General features: G+C 40.0%; 1 protein-coding gene across 1 annotated transcript; it reads right to left on the bottom strand.

Annotated features, from left to right (window-relative positions):
- Window positions 1-402: 402 nt before the first annotated feature.
- gnmt (glycine N-methyltransferase) lies at window positions 403-18,806 on the bottom strand. The gene is made up of 6 exons (XM_086049455.1): window positions 18,477-18,806; window positions 11,239-11,366; window positions 9,327-9,443; window positions 7,998-8,140; window positions 2,929-3,050; window positions 403-1,649 (listed from the first exon to the last, which is right to left on the bottom strand). The coding sequence occupies exons 1-6, from the start codon at window positions 18,683-18,685 to the stop codon at window positions 1,478-1,480; spliced, it is 891 nt and encodes a 296-aa protein (XP_085905581.1). The 5' UTR covers window positions 18,686-18,806; the 3' UTR covers window positions 403-1,477.
- Between the last annotated feature and the right edge of the window lie 5,959 nt (window positions 18,807-24,765).

Here is a 24,765-nt window from a genome sequence, read left to right as displayed (position 1 = left end):
AATTCCCCTATGAGGGATTATTGTCAATATAATACACTTAGAAAAAAAACAAAAACAAAACAATTGTCATTCATTTTAGGATTTGTTTTGGTTTCTATTAGTAGTGCTTTCACTTGACATCACATCCATGTGATATCATTGCCCATACACCTACAAAGTAGCTAACTTTGTGAACTGTTACAATAATTCCACAACTATGCCCCCTTTTACTATACTATACCGTATACTATAACATTAAAAGTACAAATAAAAGACACACCCTCATAAAAAAACCTTCAAACATTTCACTTTCACAAACATAACTGAAAAGTTAGACTAGTATACGAAGCAGAACATACAAATGTGAAATGGCTCTTTTACAACTTGAAACGCAAATAAAATTAAAATAAAAAAACACACACATGGGCACAAAAGGAAATGTTATTTAATGTTTTTCAAGCAACATTTTACAATTGAAAATCTTTCAAGAACCAGCAACGTAAGACTGTTGTGAAACGTTCTCTAGAAATGCCTTCATCCAATGCATTTCAGACAATTGTTATAAAACGAATCTCTTGTACAGTACCATACATTTCAACACGGACACTGATTTACCCTGCCGTTGTGAGACAAACGGCAGTGGCCTTAATGAGAGTTAAATTCTCTGCTGTACTCTCTTCCTTGCATTTTATTTTGCATGGTTAGGATCAACATTGGCAAAATAATTTATTTTCAACACATTTCAATTAGTGTGCAAAGTGTAAATCAAAGATGCAGGAAAGTAGATGACAAAATGTTACATCTTTGGTTGACAGCACGTTTTAAGATGATTGTGTATTGAAACGTCCTGTGATGCCACAGCTCACATTACTGAAAGTAATACGGAATTAAGGAGGGTATTCTTTATTCAAACCAATCACACACGAGTGGCAATATTTTCTGAATCATTATAAAAAAAAGAGTCACAACGAAAGACTTTAAGACTACATGTATCGAGTAATATTAAACTAAGGTAAACTCTTAACCATTCTGTTGTTGGAAGCCAAAATGGAGTTGGAGCTGTTAACCAGTCACTCGGTTTGATCATTTGGCCCTCAAGTTAAACATCTTGACAAATGGAGGACTCTGGAATCAGAGACACAAGTTAGCCTTGCACCACGGTAAACTGATTACGCTGCTTACCTTAAAGACTGAAAAAATAAAAATGAGATATTTTTCTTTCGCTTTTTTCCCTGACAAAAAAGCCCATTATATGAATTTATCTGTGTTTTAAGATCCACGTGGTAAACAAATAAGAATTACAGTACCAGTAAATACATCAGCAGACAATTGACATGATCCATCAAGTTAAAGCCATCATCTTTTTGTATTTTACTGGATAATTAGCAACCCTGTTAATTGTTTCAATCAGAAAGCAGCTGATGAAATACACACGAATTTGGGAGAATCAATGTGGCTGAACTGAAAACTATCCCATTCGCGCATAGACTTTGTGTGCCTATGCAGTCTTCTTGCAAACGTGGATGAAGTAGCACGGCGCATGACTTTGACCAGGGATGTATGCCATGAAATCTCCATAGACGTTGTGTTCCACCTTGCCGTTGAAGGCTTCTTGCAGCAGCACTTTAAAGTTCTCCAGCCGGTGAGGGTAGTAGGACAGACGGAATTTACTGGGAACACACATTGAGCACACATTTGATGTTCGCTCTCTCCGCTTGATTAATATGCCTTTGTCATAGATTGTTGCACAGGATGGGGACATGCTGTGCCTGTCCATACAATTGGTATACCGTACGCTCAGGACGGGTTAAATTAAATGTTGCTTCATGTGGTTGCTGGAAGCAGTCAATTTATTTTCGAAACTCAGTCATGTGTTTGTTTGGCTCTTCCACTAAAACTTCCAGTTCTCGCACTCCAAATTTCTTTCACACCTGCAGTGCTCTCCAAAATATGCCATATTTTGCTGTAAATTGTTGTTGGAATGGAAAGATAAAAGACACAAGACAGATATATACATTCAACATACTGTTCATATGTAGTGTATCTTGTTATTGTAACAAATCCTCGTGAGATGAAATTTTTTTTTTTTAATTAAAATTATTAACATTCTTTCTGTAGTAGACAGTATTTTTATTCACCACAAAAACAAAAACGCTAAAGAGACTCAGAACAGTGACAGAAATATTTCAAATGTGTACAAACAAAGTGTGCGTGTGTAATGTACACATTTATATGTGTCATGTGTCATCTTCCAAACCGCTTATCCTATACAGGGTCACGGGGGGTTGCTGGAGCCTATCCCAGCCGTCAACGGGCGAAGGCAGACTACACCCCGAACTGGTCGCCAGCCAGTCGCAGGGCACACACAGACACCGTCACTGAGTGCCAAGCTCTGGTTTCATGAGCACCCATTTGAGCACCTGCCCTTCCAAAGGTCTCTGCACGCTCTTTAGAAATATTTCAATGATTAACAATTAATGATTAAAAGCATACCACTGTGGTTGTATAGGGCTTGGTTTTTCCCTTTTGGAGGCGGCCCTAAAAAGCTCTGACATCGTGAGATCCATTATCTGACCAGCATCATTTTTATAAGCAATTATGGTATTATGCACTCCATCGCTCAGTTGAAGAGCCACAAATTACACATTTTCTTTCCAGCTATAAATGTATTGGACCATTTTATGGATTTTCAAACGGGTAAATATTGTTTCTTTTGTAGCTAAATTGTCACACGAGGAGCAGGATTTGCACCAGAAGCTGAAAGGAGACAAAAGTGGCAAAGTCTTGATTCATTCGTAAACTGAAGAACCCTTGCACTTCGAAAAGGCAGAACAAAATGTTACCACTCATGTCATTAGAGGTCCTTCTATTTTGCAGGTGTACTTTATGTTGTGACCAGAGAGTGAGTCAACATACTGCCGTCTGTGTTTTCAGAGCCACAACACCTACCTGACCTCAGGCGTGCTCTGAGGGCTGGCCTGAGGAACTTGGATGGTGTAGTCCAGAGTGATCATATGAGGCTTATTGTTCACCCACAGCACAGAAGTGGAAATGTCCTGAGTTAGATCGCTCTGCAACACACAAACAAACAATTCCACAACGAATAGAGTACAACTCAATCCAAGATGAATGCCAAGTCAGAGCATCTTTATTTCCATCCATCCTTTATCCCAACCACTTATCCTCTCGAGCGTGCTTCGGGCAGTTTTTATATAGCGCATTTCAGATGCAATGCAAACCAATGTGTTTCATTTAAATAAAAATACAACATTCAAAATATTTACAAACAAAAGAACGATAGACATTTAAAAACACAGTAAAGAAATAAAAAGAAGTTCACAAAAGTTATTAAAAGAATGCACAGTGAAAGAAAACAATTCGAGAAAACTGATTTTATGCTTTAAACCCTTGATCAAAGTTATGGGGGGAAAGCATAGTTTTTAACCTGGATTTAAAAGCATTCACACTTGGGATTGACTTCTGATGGCATCTTAAATCATTTATTATTTGTTATCATTATTATTATTACTTGTGGGCAGCATAATAGCTAAATACTGCTTCACCATGTTTCCTTCAACTCTGGGGTCCACTAATTGACCCGAGTCTGTAGAGTTCAGAGTCACACTGAGTTTATATTCTATTTGCATTGTTTAATGTATTCTGGGAGCCGGTGTAAAGCCTTTAAGACTCCTTCCATCAATTACTGTATTATCTACTCAGGAGTTATTAAACAAAAAAGAAGTTGCTCTTGCTGTTGTGGTTATGCAGTTGGTGGACTGGAGCAGACTGTAGGATTATGGAGATGTATTAAATGGACTAGGTTTTAGCATGTGACTGTTGATTTAGCATTCATGTGTAAATCTTCCCTCTGTATTGCCTCTAGGTTGTTTGGAATAAAAACGACAAAAGATGTGTGATGACAATTAAACATGGATCTAAATAAATTGAAAAAAAAACAAGTGCGCAATTGCTATCCTCCTGCTGTCCTGACAGTCATTTTTATAATGCAGTTTGCCTGAACAGACACAAATCCAGGAACTTTTGACATGTTGTTCAGAACCTACAACCTCTAACTGCTGCTCAGCAATAGAGGTAGTGAGCTGGAGCCGATTCCAGCTGACTCTGGGTGAGAGGTGGGTTACACTGTGGATTGGTTGTCAGTCAATCAATGTCAATCAATGGCACATGTAGACAAACAACCATTCACACCATTGGACTATGAGAGAAAGCTGGACTACCCACAGAAAAGGCAAAGTAGCATGGGCAGAATATGCAAAGTCCATACCAGGGTCGAGATTTAAACCCTGATCTCCACTCTAAGGCAGATGTGATCCAATGTTCTGCCCTTAGAAAATACAGTAGAATGACAACTAATAAGAAAAAGAACTTGACTACAGGCCCAGAAAATCATCAAACTGACCAACTGTTTCCAACGTAGATTGAAACCTTGCTATACGAGTACAGCCCGGCCTTCCATTAATTATTTTCCGCACATCCGGAAAATGTCCGTTCCTCTAATCGTCCCTAACCAGGTCTGTACAGTACTGACTTACGTGTTGGGTTCTTTTAAAAAACAAGACCACTATTTTCTTCTGCGATACCACGGAGCCCCCTTTATTAATTGACTGCACAACACTTTTTTTGTCCTTGCGTTCCCTGCAACAAATCTGTACATTGCACAGGCATAGTCTGCCCTCCAGTGGTTCAGCAAATGTACCTTACATTTGGTTCTTGCATGACCAAATGCAAGGACGGAAGTGCTTTGGAAGATCGCGGATGGATGAGGTCGGAGGGCGATTATTTTTATGAACAAGGACGGAGGGATGAGGACAGAAGGGTACCCAGGTCAGAGGACGCACCGGCAAAAAGGGTAAAGTGCCCATCTCTGGTAAACAACTTTTCTCATTCTGAAGATTGCGGCTTAATGGAGCCAACAGAACCACACCATCTGCAAAAAGCGGAGGGGCAATGCTGAGACCACCAAAATGAACCCCCCTTCAACACCTTGGCAGGAGATAGAAATTCTCTCCATAAAGATTACGAACAGAATTGGTGACAAAGGCGGCCTTGGCGGTATCCAACGATCACTGCAAATGAATCAGACTTAATGTCGCCAATGCAGACCAAACTCTGACGCCGGTTGTACAGGGACAGGTCCTGTAGGGGGTCCGGTACCCCATAATCCCGGGGCACTCACCAGAGGACTCAAGCGCCTTCTCCAAGTCCACAAAGAACCTGTAGACTGGTTGGGCTATCACCAATGCACCGTCCAGAACCCTGCCGAGGGTGTAGCGCTGGTCCGCTGTTCCACGGCCAAGATAGAAATCACACCATCCCGCCTGAAACTTAAATCTGACTCCCCGTAGTTGGAACACACACCTTCTTAAAAAGGGTCTGGTCTGGCAATCGAGAGGCACTGTCCCTGCAATGTTGCAGAGTGGTGTCAAACAGGATAGCCCCACAACATCCAGAGCGGAATTCGGAATTCCAGGCGGATCTCATCCACCCCTGGGGCCCTGCCATGGAGGAGCTTTTTAATCACCTCAGTTGGCTTCAACAATAAAGATAAAAAGAGCCCGCCTCAGAGTCCCCAGACTCTGCTTACTTGTAGGGAGACGTGTCAGTGAAACTCAGGAGGTCTTCAAAATATTCTCCCCATTGATTCACAACATCCCGAGTCAAGGTCAGCAGCACCTCATCTCCACTATACACAGTATTGACTGGGCACTACTTCCCGCCCAATGGTGGACCATGATTTACACAAACCTCTCCAAAAGTCATTCTCCATGGCCTCACCAAATTCCTCCTACACAAGTTATGCCTCAGCGAACACCCAAAACCGCATTCGGCTTGGCCTGTCGATACTCCATCATGTCCCTCCAGAGTCCGACAGGCCAAAAAGGCTCAGTAAGAAAATGCATCTCCATGGTACTGGGCTTAAGCAGTATTACTGCTGTGTTTATAGTTTCAAGTCCATGTGGCTTGGAAGCAAACAAGAGAGTATGTCTGTCACCAAAATGAATGAGAGTGCAATCAATGATGAATGCAAATTCTTATTGCCAACAACCCTTTTCGAAATATCCACACTCTCCTTTACTGTCATCTCTTTGCTCTCCTTGTAGTAGTCTGTGTGAGATTAGGCCTCTTTGGCGCGCATGATTAGATACGTGACTCGAGCTTGGTCGTTGTGTCGCAGTGACCTTTCCTCCTGGCTCGGCATTTTCTTATCTATGACACCCTTGGAACACATCTGGTTGGAATTAGTTAAGACCGTGGAGCACAGGTGTCAAACTCAAGGCCATATCCGGCCCGCGACATCATTTTATGTGGCCCACGAAGGAAAATCATGTGTGTGGACTTGACATGTTGCTTTCAAATTGACTTCACTTTTTACACTACATACTGTGTGAGATATTGCAAATATTTGTGAACTATCGCCCCTTTAAAATAAATTGATTAAATAGTTGAACAAACTATTTACTGTATTGTGATGTCAAAACTAGTTATCCATCAAGTTGTTGTGTATATGTGATAATGTAAGGCTCACAGTCATAACGGCCCTCCGAGGGACACCAAAACTATGATGTGGCTTGCCGTAGAGTCAAATGGGCTCAGGAGAGTCACCCTCCCTGTGGGTAGGTGGCCAAGGGACCATCAAGAATAGGAACCGTTTTGAACATATTAGACCTTCTTCGGCAATCTCGCAGAAAAAGGTTCCACGGTTGCGTATCGATCTTTCTGTCATACATTAAATAGTTCAACTGAGAATATGCAGGTTTCTTGGTAATTACTATTAGCATAGCAAGCATTAAAGATAAAAGAACCGGGCAAAGGTTCCCCGCATAACCTTTCACCTGCTTCATCCCTGACAATTGTGACATGTTTGTTCTTCAAAATAATAAAGTGCAGTTAGGGGGGGGCAATATGACGATATTAGATCGTTCAGGACTTTAACGTGTCGACGATCTCATAAAGCCGAAAGATCGTTTGATCGTCTACAGGGCACATTCTATACAGTTTAGCTCTATGGCAGCTCAAAGCCGCTGACACATACCCGACCAACCAATCACAGCACGCACAGTGTCACCGTACGTGACACTCCCCACCTCCCTGTTTGTTTGTATAGCGGGAATCTATAGCGGAAAGTCACCACAAAGCAGAGTTGGTCCCAAAAAGAAACTCCACATCCACAGTGTCGATTTGGTATGGCTTTTCATCAGAGGAGAAAGCGCAAACCAGTTATTTGTAAAGTTTGCAGAGACTCGGTTCGGACGTCAGATGGCAACACAACAAACCTGTTTTAATCACTTGCGCAGACAGAGACAGCACCCAAAAAACTACGCCGACAGCCAAAGCAAACGGAGATCAGACACATTGAAGCTAAGCTAAACTCCAAGCTAACACAACCCACGGTAACATAGTCATTTTACAAGGGCACTCCATATGAAAAAGAAAGCAAGCAGTGTAAAGAAGTAACTGAGGCAGTGACTTCTTACCTTGCTGAAGACATGATTCCCATTAAAACAGTGGAAAACGAGGGCTTTAAAAGACTCTTCAAAGTACTAGACCCACCTTACGAGCTGTGTTTTTATGTTTCCGTTATGTTACCTTTTATGTTTACATTCACTGCACATTTTGATAAAAATTGGCACTATTCAAATTAAAACCTGTTCAAAAAGCTTAGCTGGCTTAAAATGTCATTTTTTTTTCTTTTAGGGCTTTATATCTATTTTAAATATGTTTTGTATGTTTAACATGAGGAAAATGGTCAAAAATGTGCAAATTAGTCTAAAAAAGAAATCATGATAAAATCATGATCATGATTTTATTAAAAAAAAAAAAAAAAAAAAAGATATTTTTGCCACATCGCCCACCACTAAGTACAGTATAGGCCTAAGGTACGTGGAACCTCTAAATCCAATTTAGGGTCACAGTTTTCTCCAGCCTATGCATTTCTCTTGATAAGTGTTCGCAATCAGTAAATTTGTGTTCAGACACACACACTGAGGACCGAATACCTTGTAGTAAACATTTTTTCCTTGTGGTGCTCGCCCAGTCTCCAGGATGTAGTCGTAGTTGCGGTGGTCGATGATAAGGATTCCACCGGGTTTGACCATGCTTGCGATGTTCTGAAGAGCCAACTTTTGGTCACTCTGGTCCCCTAAGAGCAACACAACACAATGTCGAAACTGAAAAGTAACATCAGATAAAATACTAGGGTTGGGCGATACACATACACCAATATCAATATGTATCACGATAGACACATGATCATTATCAATCTAAAATGCGTATGATAAGAATCAGTAAGCGGCGCCGGTTGCATGCTGTAAGCAGAGGCTACAGTACAACGTTAGATATGTGTAAGAGGAAACTGGGAGCACAAAAGTGTGTTTTGAGTGCACAAGAGACGTTTTTGTGAACGTTGTCCGCCAAACCACAAGAAGATGGGCCGAGCGTAGGCTGCATAGGCTGAATGAAAGTGTGGTTTAACTGTTCATATAATGACCAGTCGCTTCAGTGCTACTCTTTCAATAAGATTGTATTGTGCATACTAAAACAATCTTTCGATGGGTATGTGATTTAGAAGTAAAGGACTCGCTAGCTCCAGTGTTAGTCAACTGCAACGCTCAGCATCGCACTTCACAGGCAAGTCAAACAAACAACAGTCAAACAACAAAGACATATGACAATAATGAGCCAGCTAAAAAGATAAAGTAGTCTAACACGGTTGGTCAACTGTAATGCGTTCACTCCAAGAGAATAGTTTGCTACATGTATGAAGTTAAATGAACTGTGTCAACAATACTGCTTTGGGGTATAGAATCTTCCACAAATAAATATTTCGGATGAACTACTGGAGGAGCATGGATGTTAACATTGCACAACATGACAATCTATTATATTCATGTTATCTTTAATGCATTTAATTGTATCTTTAATCATTTTGTTTCTTTATTTGAAATAAGTTACAAAAAAAACCCACTAATTATCATTTAGGACTGATATGAAATGTGTCATTGTGATTAGCCCAGCCCCACTAATCACATTGTTTAAAATGATGCTTAATTCATCTTTATTTTGGCGAGTTAATTTGACTTTTTCATAGTTGTATGGACCTCAAATTCAATAATTATCAATAATTAACACTTTTCAGCCGTATCGCCCAGCCCCACAACATACAATAATTTGGTATGATTGAAATAATGTAAGTCCATTGATTATTAATACTACTTATCGTGACAAGATTTAAACATTAAATCACAAGTCAACAAGACAGAACAAATTTTGGATTCCTCCAAAATTGCAACTGAAAAGGTAGCCACCACTAACAGGTGGTGGTGTACCTTTAAAATCTGGTAAGTGGGCGAAGGAGTTGCCAAGGCAAATAACCGCATCAAAGCCATCTCCTCCTGTTTTCTGGATGTCTTCTGGGAGCGTCAGCCAGTTGGCTTCTTCAATCACTGCCAAGCCCCCACATCCCCAAAAACAGACATTACAGAAAAACAATTATATACAGTACATACATTAAATACACATTGTAATACTTTAAAATATGGACATCAGTGGTGTCAAAAGTATTCACATTCATTACTCAAGTATAAATACTTTAGTAGAAGTTGACGTATCAACTCCAGCTTTTTACTTAAGTAAAAGTATAAAAGTAATGGTTTTAAACCTATTTAACATACAAAAGTAAAAGTAATGCAAGGAGGAACAAAATGCATTAAAGCAAAAGTCAAGTCAAACAGTTTCCCCATGTCCCGATTGTCCAAACACGGTTTTCTGATTAATCTCGCGTTCGTGGATAATCATTTTTAAGGTGAATCCACCCCACCCCACCCCAACGTTTTTCACTTTACTTTAAGAACAAACGCTTGAGCCACATCACAGGGGCATATTGTGCACTACCCCACTTCCGCCCCAAAACATTATTATCAAGGTCTTGATTATAATGTTATATTAAATGTTAGATTGAAGTTTGCCTGCATATACTGTATGCCCATTAAAAAAAGATCACATTTAGAAGGCCTACAAGACAAATACATTAAAGTGCCATGTGTACCACTAGTAGCGCATTAATGTGTGCTTCATTGAAAGGAAGATATGATGATACCTAAAATACTGTAATGGTGAAAACAATTTAGCTTCAATTGCATGCTATCACAAACCATTATCGGAAAGTAAGTGTGCATCCAGATTCTGCTCCCCGCGGCCAGGTTACAGGTTTTGTCGGGGGTGAGTACTTTGGCACAACACGGGCAAAGTGTACAACTGTACTAGTTTGAGTGTGGCGAGTTGTCATTGATTTACGTCACATTCAGGCGCGATGCATCGCGTACAAAACAATAGCGTGTCGGAATGGTGTATGTTTATACAACCACAATCCAAATCACTCGATCTATCCTAGCACGCTGTGACCGACAGCAGCTCCTGAATGAACGTGCATTCTGTTACCGCGTGGGAAGAAAGCAACCGAAGAGCATCAGCAACTGTGCCGTCCTTTAAACACAAATGAGGGCATTACACTATAGATACCCAATACTTCTACTTAAGGTAATGAATAAATGAAGGACATTTTCACTAGTTAGTTTTAGTTTTGTAAACGTAAAATGTAGTTTGCCTTAGTTTTCATTTTTAAAAAGCATTGTTGTTTTTACTTTATTTCGTTAACGCTAATGTTTCTTCAGTTTTACTTTTAGTTATTCGGTTAGTTTTCGTGAACTAAAATAACCTTGATGTGTAGTAAATAATGAGACGACATATACTGTACACTACTCACAAACGTTGCGGACATTCTGATTTCATGATGAATCTCGAATGTTTGAATACACATGTACAGCTATTTAATGCTTCAACATACTTTTCAGAACTACTGTACTCAAACAAGGAGATGAATGGCAAAACTCCCAACAGGTGTTTGATCCTACAAATGTCAGCTGTAGCATAAACCTTATATTTAGTGGTAGTCGAATTAATTTATTAAGCACTGACTATGAAAACTACCGGTATGTGACACTTAAAGAGGAATTTGTTTCAGGTTGTTGGTGTCACACTACAACACAACTAAATACTGTATGGAACATAAATACACGTACATTAAAGTATGTTTGAGAACAGAGGACTTTTGCACAAGATATGTAGATGTGTAAAATGGTGAAAAAGAGATGAAATTCCACTAAATAAACTGGATTGAACTTTAGGTGTGGGTGTATAGGTGTTTCCAAAACATCAAACATGGAAGTAAAAATGTTGCACCCCATTGGTCAAAGGCTGCTTCTTTTCTTCTCTCCCATCTCGACTTCAGTGCATACTTGAGCATCTTGTCGCTGGCATCCACGCTCACCATATTGAAGCCCTCCTCCACCAACATAATGGAGTCCACACTACAAAATAAAAAGCACATGTTCTGGAAACAACTTTGACAATGCTTACACTAAAACAATCCAGTGATCGACTTTTTTTATGTGTTGATGAATGTGTTCATTGAAAGATAATGTTGTCAAGTGGTTTTGTCAACTGAAATGTTTGGTTCATCATGCTTTGTGTGGGTTTGGATAAGGCAGAAATATTACATTCTAAAAACAGTTAAAAATAACACAATTTTTGGGTCAAAAATGGACCAATCCACTATTTGGGTCAATTTGAGCCAACTTTCTAGGTTATTTATGCAGGAAACAACCCAAAGAATTGGTAGTTTTGTTCAAAACAACCCCAACAATTGGATTGTTTTGTACAAGACAATGCAAGAAAGTGGGTCAAATTGACCCAATGTGGACACCCGTAGCCATTCGCGGTGTGTCGCAGTCTCCAGGGGCAGGCTGTGAGCATCAGTTGGACTGGGCAGCGTCTCCCGAATCCACCGTCATCGCAGCAGTCAGCCACCCTCTACAACGGAGCTCCTCCCCGACGTTCAACAAGCAGGTGCACTCGCTCACTCGATGGCAGAGGAAAAGTTTCGCCGCCTCTTCTACAGTAACCGTGGCAACGTTGGCCAGAACATTTATTACTACTCTGGGTCATGAGAGATTGTTTATTGTTAACACATTGTTTCAAGTGTAATAAATTATAATTAAGTGTTGATTTAGTTCCCCCTCGCTCTCTCTACACCAGTGTTTTTCAAACTTTTTTTTTGAGTCAAGGCACATTTATTTCATTGAAAAAATCCCGCAGCACACCACCACCTGAGATTGTGAAAAAAAGCTTATTTTAATAATATAAGTGTTATATGGTTTATATAAGCATTTTTTAACACTGAAGAATGATGTTATATTATAATTTCTTGAATAGGAATTAAATAAACACAAAGAAAAAAATATTTTATAACGCTTCATATTGATACGAAGTCAGTGTGAGACATGGGCCTGTTTGGATAAACATGCATCACTAATTCGCTTGTCTCTAAACTAGGGGTGGGAATCTATGGGTACCACACGATTCGATCTGATTCCGAGGCCCACGATTTGATCAGATTCCGATTCCTACGATTCGATTCGATTCCGATGCATCACTACAATAGCTTACATTTTATAGTTAATCTAAAACACTGGTACTTTATTTTTAAAAAAAACAATTGCATAACTCAAGGAAGAGTAAGGATTTATAGTTCACTCTTTGACTTTTATTAAAGTAGCAAGGCAACCTTGTTTACGTGTGTCAACACACATTTCAAAAAGTGCCAATGGCAGCATTTGTTGTAACAAATGTCTGTAAATTCTCCTATAAAAAAAAATGTAAAAAAATATTTAAACTTAATCTGATTTAGCGTAGCCTGTATTTGAATACTTTAAGTGCAATATGCATCGTCTGATTGACATTACTGTGTAACTTAGCAATGAACGCTGCTTTTATTTAACCTGATGTAGCACCTGGTGTAGTATATTTTCTTTTAAATGGTATTGCAAATTGCCCTGCGATTGGTTGCTAACCAGTTCAGGGTGTACCCCGCCTTCTGCCTGAAGACAGCACTCCTGCAACCCTCGTGAGGATAAAGCGGTTTAGATAATGGACGGACGGATGATATTTCAATTGGTGACATTTATTTCACATGCAGTTTATGTTGGGCGTTATATTGTGCATTACAGCAGAGGGCAGTGTTGAACATGTGAAAAATGACTGTTGGCGAAGTGAACCAGTGAGCAAGAATGTCCCTGAGCGGACAAAAACAAAAGAGGACGAGACTGAAGAAAGAAAAAGGCGCGCTGTGCTGTGGCGCTGTAGAAGTACTGTACTGTACTGCGATTTCCGCTGCTAAGAGCAATACAAGTTCGAGCTCGTTCCACAGCTTACTGTGAGTGGTGTAATTCACACTAACATTAAGCCCTGAGAAATTTCCATCAAACAGAACAGCATTATTATTTGAAATATAAAGCAGCATATTTTGTAACAATAAATAACAGACGGCGGCACGTCCGCCTCACAGTTCGGAGGTCGTGGGTTCGATCCCGGCTCCGGCCTCCCTGTGTGGAGTTTGCATGTTCTCCCCGTGCCTGCGTGGGTTTCCTCCCACATTCCAAACACATGCATGGTAAGTTGATTGGACACTCGAAATCGCCCCTAGGTGTAATTGTGTGTGCGGATGTTTGTTTGTCTCTGTGTGCCCTGCGATCGCCTGGCAACCAATTCAGGGTGTGCCCCGCCCACTGCCCGAAGACAGCTGGGATAGGCTCCAGCACGCCCGCGACCCTTGTGAGGGTAAGCGGTATAAATAATGGATGGATAAATAACAGACTTTAAATTTTAAACAAACTATTCATCTTGCAGAAGGAGTGCATATTCTAGGTTTTTGTGTGAGGAAAGATCTACATACTCTGGTGTTATTTTACAGAGCGACGGGAATTTTATATACAGCGTCACTGTGCAACGGGGCTGCGAAAGCCCCTTCCGTCCACAACCAATTCGGACGCATATCTGATGCAATGCACTCTGCAATGGATTTGGTCATTTTTCTTACTCTTTCGGAGTTTGGTGGGAGAGTTGCGAGAGCACCTGACAGAGTAAGTCGGCTGTTATCATCTCCGATGGGTCGCAGCACTCAACTCTGGGTGGTAACGTGTCATCTTTGTTGGGTTCCCGAAATATTTTTATCAACGTCTCACACTTAATGAAGAAACGAAATGTCTCCAAACAGATGCTTTTAATGAGGATTGCGCCGCTCGTGTGAGGTTTTGTTTTTCCCGCCATCTTGTCACGTAAGCCTGGGCACAGATTTCTGACGTACAAAGGCACGTAATCGCTTGCACATCTTTTTAAAAAAAGATATATATTTTATGCTTTAAACATCGATTATTAATAACTCTGATTCGATGCAGAATCAGTTTAATAAAACGAACGATGCGTCGAAAAAACGATTATCGTTCCCACCCCTAAACCACCTCTAAACAAAGACAATTAGCTACCTGCTGCTGTGCTGCTGCTGCCACCTGCTGGTATGGAAGGGTAATACAATGTAGTAACTACATGATTACACTGCCAGGGACTGTACCGCACAAGCACATAAATTAGATAATTTCTCACAGCACACCTGACAATATCTCAATATCTCACACCAGTGTGCCGCGGCACATAGTTTGAAAAACACTGCTCTACACTTCAGTTGAATTTAGTTTATTTGGTTTGAGTAATTTGGTACAGTCAATGAAGTAGTTAAGGCATCCGCCAAACCCCTAAGGTGAAATTCACATACAGTCCTCTAAGCTCCAGTACATTGGTAGTTTTAATTCGCAGCTTTGGGGTACAACCGTTTGCTGCCAAATAATATTCAGCTATTCAACTGACCAAGACACCCTCTCTATTCAAACTTCTGTCAAAAGCGCAAAATCTCAACTACAGTATATACCATGTTTGAATGGTCTCAATAGGCCAACTTAAACCATATTTCGATAAGTCGATCACACCATACTTTCAATGATTATTTTTGTCACTTTCGATGAAGAGGTTGTGGTAGCCGTTCTCCTACATGGTCAATTTCTGTCCCCAGACTCTGTGCACTTCATGCATGGATTGTGGATTAACATCTCAAACATGGTTATATATGTTTTAAGGCTCAGTATGTTTGTTTTTCGCTGTCTCCATCCATTTTTTTCTCCTACGATCCAATGACAGTCTTATTTTATTCATATTATTTATTTTTATTTGAATACAAACTAAGTGCAAAAAATGTGGTGTCACTGAGTAATGTGGTAACAATTTTTACTCTGAAAATTCACTACAATGCACGATATGAAGCGTAAAATAACAACAAAAAAATGCCCCGCCCCCGCCGGCGTCCACCCACCCAAGTAGATTTCAAATCTGTCAGCCATTCATTGCTTTGAAAAGTTTATACCTGTCTGACCACCTTTATAAGAATAGTTTCACAGTAAACCAAAGCAAGGCTTGAAGTCAGTATTTTTTCTCCGTGGTTGAGAACAAAACCTGATTTTTTTTTTTTTTTTTTTAAAAACAGCGGGTGGAAATGGTACATGGAAATGTAGTCAGTTTTTGTTAGCAGGTTTGGTAAGCGCTAAACCCTACTCATGAGAAACTTCTGCACTTCTGCAAGTTTTATAAAAATGCAATGAAAAAAAAATGTAACGACGCATGACAGGTTTATCAGTATGCCTTAATACCATTTGTACTACAAATATATATATATATATATTATTATTATTATTATTTTTTTAACACTCAACATCGCTGACTTGGCTGCTACTTACGTATGTGCCTTACTGCCATCTACACTGTATAATTTAGTATTGTTTAGTGTAGGGTTTTTTTTAATTCATTTTTCTATTCTATTTTTCTTTTTCATTCTCGAAACACAAACCTGGAGTTCTACTATAATTCCATTGTATCTGCCATACAATTCCAATATGGACTTTGTATTCTATTCTATACACTCATTATTATTGATTCTGAACTGGCTCAAGATAATAAAAGTCAAGTCTCAAGATGTAAATCTTATGAAAGATGACTTAATTTTGATTGCTACTGTGAGATTTAACTATTCATTTAACAATATGTTATTTTGTATTTGTAGTTCACATGGTTTTCCTATTAATGATTTAGGTTGTTCATTTTAATCTGGAATATTTGGAGACAGCATGCGCAGGACCTCAAAGGCTCCCTTTGCTGTCAATGTTGAACAAAACAAGACAGATTGTGTAATATGCAGTGAACAACGACCTGAAAAAGTAGTGCACTGCAATGATTAACAGCAACCAAGTATGACATGGGGAATGCACTGTGAAAATCATTCCGACAGACAAACAAATTATATAATGCAATTCATGTTAACACTGGTTCACTGGAAACAATATTGATCTGGGGGTGGAGAGCCATTCATCTACTTTCTACAGTATAGCGCGAGTGCTCATTAGGCTGAGCTGGAGGCAATCCCAGCTGACTTTAGGTAAGGAGTGGAGTACACCCTGGACTGCTACCTAGTATCCATCTACCCACCCATCTATCTCTCTAGATGAGTCATTGAGATATATGTGACAGAAAACATTATGGGCTCCTTTAGGGGGGCTAAAAATAGTGAAGCCTTCCACTCTGATCAGGGTTACATCGCCCCACATGGCTATGCAACAGACATACCACGTGTCTGTTGAATGGCGATCATGCTGAGTTCAATGAAAATATCGGATAAACTGCTGCCCAGTGACAAAGCAAATTCCACAATGTTTAACTTCACTTATGAAAAAGATGTGCAGCAATGACGTTTTGTCTGGTACAAACAAATAGACAGAAACTGACTGTGCGCCTGTGACCACATTGATGTTCAGCAAAGAAAATGTCAGAGAAAATTTTAACAAAATAAAACAAGACAATGTTTTCTATAAGGCTATGTTTACACTGAACTGTACAAGGTTCCCAGTGGCCATGGCAACCCTGTTTCAGTGAGACAACGGGGACACAGAATGGTCAAATGTGGCAGGCCATGAGTGCTGTCAATGCCAACCAACATTTTTAAACTGGCAAAACATTTGCCACGGCAGTCAAGGTAAAGATGCAGCTAAACCTGACAGAACATAATAAGGAAAATCAAAACTTGGAGGCGGTCTATAGTGGAATGGGAAGCATGTGCATTTCCCGGCGAGCACAGTCATAATGGGCTCTTTTGCATGTTTTAGTACAAAAGACTGACTAGTGAAGTCGTATTTGACATAAAACTATATTATGAAAACTATTAAACATTATCGAGTGCACTATGTGCATTGATGCCGACTCTGGAACTGAGTCCGGCAGGGGAGCTTCATTCGACTCTGCTGCGGCCACAAACATGCTCCAATGATTTCCAGTGTCTGTGTTTCATCTGAAGAAAGCCTTGACAAAATGTCAAAACATGATGGTAGACCACTGGCTGAAAGGTAGTTGACCATGGGCTGAACCATAGTGCACATATAAGCTTCCGGGACTCAGCATCCGCCTCATGGTCTGTCACAGTTTCTGTGAAAACTTGACAAGACTTGGAGGGGAAAAACAGGCCAAAATCCCAAAACACACTACGTTCTGTGCAAATGGGGCTCCCATGGTCACCAGAAAGATAGTGGAAAAACAGCCTAATGTAGAGAAATTGGTTTTAACTTGTATGGCTCACTGTGTCCTTGTCTCACTGCTGATACACTATCATAAGAGGTAAACACACAACAGTGAAGTGGGAACCAGTGAAAACTATATGTAAACTGCAGCTGTCACGGGCCAGTTCAACACCCCCTTAGCAAAACGTAGTTTATTGAAGTATACTATAAGTAAACTTTTTTATACTAAAATGGCGGCAGTATACTTTTTAAATACTTCATTTTCTAAACTTCACAGAAGTATGCTTAAGTATACTTGGCTTGTACTGAAAAGTATACACAAAAGTCTAAGATAAACGCATATGGAAGCTTAAAATATACGTGTTCCTTCTGTTCAATATACTGTACAGAAACATGTCAGGCTATAAGTACATTAATACTAGGAATTCAATTTAGATTTAGTTGGCCCACTAAAGTGTTTTCCTTCAAACGTGTTTGCCACATAGAAGTGACTATATGCCACGTTGCTTAAGCTTCATACTGCCACAAAGAGACAGGAACTGAACAAACAGGTTTCACAACTCAGCACTTTCATTATTCTCCATCCCCATGCAGATGTTGTCCTCAGTTGACCGGTTCAATGGGTTGAAATGCCCCCACAACTCCCTACGCCTCCATTTTTTTTAAATTGGCAACGCGTTTATTATTCACTGCTCAGGGAGGATGCATGCCTAAGTCATCGTTGTATGGACACGTTTTAAGATAGTTGCACAGTAGCTACGCCTACCAGGTTCCACTTGCTCTAAAAGATGTCAAAATTATATACAATCAAAGCCGATGTAGAAAATAAATTGCATCCATACAATATAGCTGAAAAATATTGGAGAGGTATGCTGGCTTTGCTGATAAAACAAAGCTAAACATGGAATCGTCGTGTAATTGATTGGAGTGCCAGTGGTAGCAGGCACTCGTGCCTTTTCGGTCTGACGTTACCCTGTTCCGCAGGCTACATCCAGCACTCTCCGGACACCGTGTTTTCTCAGCAGTGACACCACCCAGCTTTTGTACTCCTGCGTCCTGCTCTGCGTGTTTCCAATGTAGAGCTGCCAGACTTTGGCTGCTTTTCCGTCCGCGTACTGATCAGGAAGACCCTCAGCTGCCACGCCGAGCGAGCGGGTCCGAAACACACTGTCAACCGACATGCTGCCCTTGTTGCTTTGTGTCAATGTTTTCGTGTTTTGCTCAGTTTAAGCACACAGCGGCTGGGCTGTCAACGTGGATTCCAGACACATGCTAACCTATTTTACGGCTGTTATTATTTATATGAGCAACATGGGGGCGAACAAACTTTAACCCAATGACACTCTGCTGTGAGTAGACGCCTACTTTGTGATTGGCCAAAATTTATGCGTCACGTCCGTATTTACTTTTGCCGATAAAGATTTAACCAGTATTTTTGTCGTGCAGGAACACCTTATGGAATTGTGGCTCACATAGTTGAATGATATATATATATTTAAAACAAAATATTTTGCCTGTAAAACCAACAATAGGGTATAAAATTACGCACATATGGCAAAACCTGATTTCGTCATGCTCTTTTTCACGTATGAAAGGTGGTCTGGATTTTGTATTGAGATGTAATTATAGTATTTCATAATTACCGGTTAAATTAGCGAATTTTAAAGTCAACTTCTGTTGCATTGGTCGATGATATACAAACACAATTTATCTCTCCACAGATACTATATTTGGAATGATCGGGATATTAGATTTAAGAATAAAACTTTATATATTGATAGATGGGTTGATAAAAAATATATTGTTAGTCAGTCAGTTGTTGAACGAAGAGGGTCAGTTGTTTATATTTGAAGAATTTTGCTCTGCTTATGGCAGACCTGTTACGCCTCGTGAATACTCCATTGTATTTGATGCGATACCTGATGGTTCTCGAAGATTGTTGCTTTCTGCCCCAAAAGGTACAAATTGCTGCATTCCAAATTTTAATCCAAGAGGTTTGTTTGTTGGTAATACATGCTCACTATTAAGTGACGAAGCATCAAATCTCTGTATAAGGGACATTTTTCAAAGGGATTTTGTTTCCAAACCTTCAGCAGTTTTTTACTGGAATAATCTATATGAAGACATAGATTGGAAATTATTTATAAAATATTTAAAATATTTAATTAGAAACAAAGTGAGAGAAGTTACCTTCAAAATACTTCATCGATGTTACCCTGTAAAAATACAGCTACAAAAATATAAAATTAACATTGACTCAACATGTTCTTTTTGTTCAAATGATGAGGAAACGATATCCCATTTGTTTTGGGACTGTTCTTACACCCGTATATTTTGGACCCATCCATCCATCCATTATCTGTACCGCTTCTCCTCACAAGGGTCGCGGGGCGTGCTGGAGCCTATCCCAGCTGTCTTTGGGCAGTAGGCGGGGGACACCCTGAACTGGTTGCCAGCCAATCGCAGGGCACACAGAGACAAACATCCGCACTCACAATCACACCTAGGGCCAATTTGGAGTGTCCAATCAACTTACCATGCATGTTTTTGGAATGTGGGAGGAAACCGGAGTGCCCGGAGAAAACCCACGCAGGCACGGGGAGAACATGCAAACTCCACACAGGGAGGCCAGAGCCGGGATCGAACCAACGACCTCTGAACTGTGAGGCGGACGTGCTAACCAGTCGACCACCGTGCCGCCATCTTTTGGACCGATTTGAATAATTTTATCAATTGTAAAATTGAACCCTCTGATAATACATTTCAGACATGTTATTTTTGGACTGTCTAATTTTGACAAACTGAGTATAGATAAGCTGTATGTCGTCAACCTTCTCTTCCTCTCTTCTCAAAGTTTCATATTCACTGTGTAAAATTTGCAAATCAATGACCAAATTTTGCTGTGTTTAAAATATTATTGTCAATGTGTTTGGATGATGTTAGTTTTTCTTTGAACCCCAAAGCTATTCGGACCAGAAGATTATGTAAAGACTGTGATTTATAGTAAGGAAGTAACCTTGAGTCTTTTTTATTTTACTTTCTTTTCATTACTTAATGTTCTAATATTTGTTAACTTGACTGTACATCCTTGTATTCTGTATTGTTTATGTATATTGTAGTTCATATTAAAAAAAAATAAAACAGTCAGATAAAACGTAACTGCTTTTGTTTAATCCATTGTTTTTGTATAAATATACATTGAAAGTTTTCATTTTTATCCCCACAGTCTTGTATGTTCATGTATTTTAAATAAAATTGGGGGGGGGCAAAAATAAAACATGAGAGTCCTACTTATTTATTTATTTGTTTGTTTGTTTGTTTGTTTGTTTGTTTGTTTGAATTGAAACAGGTCAGTTGCAACTAATGTAAACAAGGGTAGTACATTTCCGTTATTTCCTTCTCTCCATTTCTTTTTCCTTCACAAGTGAACGTTTCCGGCTGTTAGATGACTAAATTCAAATTAACTCATTCACCCACGACTGGCGCCAAGTGCAACCAAGCCTTGCACCTGCCGTCTCATCAACAATGCAGACTGATCCGCTCAATAATGTACTGTTTTGTAATGTACTAAATATTAAATTTGATAAAAATTCCCCATAAAATATGGAAATGAAATGATTGCTGAACACGAAGCATTAAACATACTAACAATTAACTAATTCATTGCAAGCAGTTTCCCCATTGTGTGATATGCAAATAAAATCTAAATTCAGAGACAGCTCAAACAATTGGTATTGTACTAAAAAGCAAGGTACTTGTTACAGTTTCCCTGGGTCATGATTTCTCAATTTCTTGGATTTCTCACCACTGATCTATGGCCTTGAGTTGCTGGTAGTGAAGTTGGTCATTGATTACAAGCTGGGGTTAGTGTTTAAATACGGTCTTATCTGGTTTAGGTAACTGGAAAAAGGCAGTTCTGGGTGGTGTTCAAAGTTTTCTCTACATTTTATTACGCAGAACACATCGCTCATTCTCTCTGGGTTTGCATGCCCCCGCTTGCACTTAGTTCTTAACGGCTGTGTAACGTACAATACAATACAATACAATACAATACAACTTCATTTATATAGCACACTTCATAACAGCCTCAGCTGTAACAAAGCACTTTACATTAACAAAATAGCAATAATACAACAACAAAGACAATAAAAGCAATACATTAAAACACAAATACAGCAGACACCGGAAAACAGCAGAAAAGTGTCCGTCATTTTAACCTCAGCCTCTCAATATTACTGTGTTTATGGACTGCATGCTGTATGCTTTGCATTGCTGGTGGTTGGTGAGAAGTGCTTAAAACACTGGACTTTTTTGTTATAATATCATGATAGTGGTATAGTAAATACTAGGTATATTAAGGAGTAGTGTCACTCTTGTACTAGTACTGTATACAAAATACAGCCATATTCCACAACGTGTTCACATTCATAATCTTTGCACAAATGCACAGTTATAGGGTCATTAATCTTTGTAACTTGTGAAACGTGTTAAAAACAACAGTAGATGGTGCTCTACGACAGACAGTGACATCCAGTGGCGGCTGGTGGAGTTTTCTTCAGGGGGGCTATGTCCTGCATATCCATGCATCCATTTTCTATACCACTTATCCTCATCAGGGACTGGAGCCGATATAGACAAATAACCATTCAGACTCATGCTCACACCGAAGGACAATTTAGAGTCTTAAATTAACCGAATATGCATGTTTTTTTAATGTGGGAGGAAACACCCACGCACGCACAGGGAGAACATGCAAACTCCACATGGGAGCCACGCATGACCTCTGACCTGTGCTAACCAGTTGGTTACCATCTCACCCAGCTCGAGGCATGTCAACATCAAAATAAAGGCAACTAGCTGTGTATGTCTGTATGGCCCTGCAACAGTAAACAACATCAAGTCAGCATATTCGTTTTAGGGTAAGCTAGTATAACCAATATTAAAGAGACACTTCATTGGGCTGGACATCAACACAAATGTGAGCTCCTGTGAGGAAAAACCACTATCATCTCCACAAAATCAAAAATATTGTACTGATAATTTTTTTTTTTTAATTACCTTTAATTACCTTTAATTAGCTTTCGATAGCTAAGAGTCAAAGTTAGCAGATGGAGAGCAACTACTTACCGTCCATCCATACATGAGGGTTCGTGTCTCGGACGAGCTGCCAACTCATGCACTCGAGTAGGAGTTAGCGCCACGCCGCCACCAGTCAGCCAGTAGCCGCTTGGCATCACCGGTACGTGTGATCGCTAATAAGTGGCCGATTCGAGAAAATGGATGGATGTATAAACGTTGAAAAGACATGGGGCTACGTTTCACGAAGATCCCCCGTCTAGGCAGCCAAGATACTCCGTATCTACCTTCAGCTGTGTTTGCCACGGCTGGCCAGCCAGCCAGGAGCACCGTGTTTGCTACATCTAGGAGGTCTTGTTGCTGTGAATGCTTTAATTCTGTGAGATACAGCGGCATTGCCGTACAAGTGGGCCGGCCTGTGTGCGTCTATTTCGGATAAATACAAGGCCCCGAGATCGGATTGTCGAAATGTTAAAGTTGGACTTTAAGAGCACCGGACCACGCGTAGGGGTGGACCTCATGGAAAACTGAAGTCAAGCTAACACGTAATGTAACATGTAATCTATAACAATCTATGAGCAATTCAGCTAACGAAAAAGCTTCTCGGAACGCAATGTATTTGAGTCCACATGAAGTGCACCTCAAGCTGCAGGTAGGCTGCTCATTTCTTGCTCTTTTTGGTCAGACATGGAAAGGCTAATCGTTTTGATTTTTTCAGAGGTTGAAGTGGGCCTAAGTAAAGATGTCCACATGTATTGGGGCCGATTGATCCCCGTTATTTTGACAATAGTAGCGATGTTATTTACAACGACTTTAAATGCCAAAATGTAATTGCTCCCCTTCGTGATGTCACACAAGACTTAGAGGGAGGGGAGGGGTTGTGGTCAAATTGCGCATTAATGGGAGGCGTTTCTGAACACATTAGTTTTGTACTGATTTCTCCAAAACAAATTGATAAAAGTTAAAATGCAAGCTAATATCATTTTCCTGATAAAAAAATACATAAATTGAGCTTGTAATTGAAAAATAGACCGTCTTGGCTCTCTAGTGTCTTTAATGACTGGTTTTGGTTAATGCATGCATACTACTCACAAAAAGTTATGGATATTTGGCTTTCAGGTGAAATTTATGGAAAATGTAAAAAGTGATATCATATCATGAAAGTAGAACATTTAAGTAGGATTCACGGGTGATTTCCTCATCTCAAACAATTAATTGAAACAAAAGCTAACAACAATGGTGGGTACACCACAACAGAAAATTTCAACGTCTCAATAACTTGTCATGTGCCCTTGAATTACATCATCAATCAATTATCACCGATTACAGCTTGACGACGACATCCCATGCTGTTCACAAGTCGACTTCTTGTCTGCGGAGGTATGGCATCCCACTCTTTTTGGAGGGCAGCCCTCAGGTCATTGAGGTTCTGGGGTGCAGAGTTTGGAGCCTCTATACAGCGACTCAACTGATCCCACAGGTTTTCAATAGGATGCAGGTCTGGAAAAAGTGCAGGCTATTCCATTTGAAGTACACTAGTCTCCAACAGCCGTTCCTTGATGATGCTGATGATCTCGATGAGCTGGAGCATTGTCGTCCATAAAGGTGAAAGTAGGCCTGTGTTCATGTAGGGGCACAATCACTGGATTCATGATGTTATTCAGGTAGTATGGGCTTGTCACAAAGTGTAGAGCAGTTCTGTACCGACTGGACACACCTGCCCACACTGTAACACCGCCATCACCAAAAGCTCGTCTGGTGACAACAGTGGCTGATGTGGCACTTGGGTTGTCGCCATCCTTGTGGCTTGGAGCCAGTGGATCCCTGAAGGTTCCCTGGGCAGGTCAGTGAGGTGATGGACTAAGTGTCCAAGACCCGGTATAGTTTGCCATGTTGTTGTTTATTATACCGTTCACAGTCAGGATTTCACATGTACCAGTTTAGAATTGTAAAGCAAAGTTTAGAATTGTGAAGAATTAAAAGATTGTAGTGTTGTTGTCGTAGTGCTTCTGAGATATGATTGGAATGAACAAGCCATCAATTTGTTTATTTATAGGGGAAGTCAACCCAAACATATTTTTTTCCAGAATATGTTCTTTGCAGGCCCACTAATTGAAATACAGTATTCTGATGAACACTGCCTTTGTGGAATATAAGTAAAGCAGCAAAATGCACCCACTTTTAG

Source organism: Filicampus tigris, chromosome 13 (genome assembly GCF_054856515.1).
Source record: "Filicampus tigris isolate MCC_2025a chromosome 13, RoL_Ftig_1.0, whole genome shotgun sequence".
In the NCBI taxonomy this organism is placed as follows: Eukaryota; Metazoa; Chordata; class Actinopteri; order Syngnathiformes; family Syngnathidae; genus Filicampus; species Filicampus tigris.
Note: the sequence above shows the minus strand (reverse complement) of the source record. Positions and strands in the feature narration are given on the sequence as shown.

Coding starts and splice junctions, on each gene's coding strand:
- gnmt (XM_086049455.1), bottom strand. CDS start 18,685: ATGTCGGTTGACAGTGTGTTTCGGACCCGCTCGCTCGGCGTGGCAGCT. Junction 9,444..11,238: donor AGCAGCCTTTGACCAATGGG/GTGCAACATTTT, acceptor GGGGCTTGGCAG/TGATTGAAGAAGCCAACTGG. Junction 8,141..9,326: donor CCACTTACCAGATTTTAAAG/GTACACCACCAC, acceptor TGTTGCTCTTAG/GGGACCAGAGTGACCAAAAG.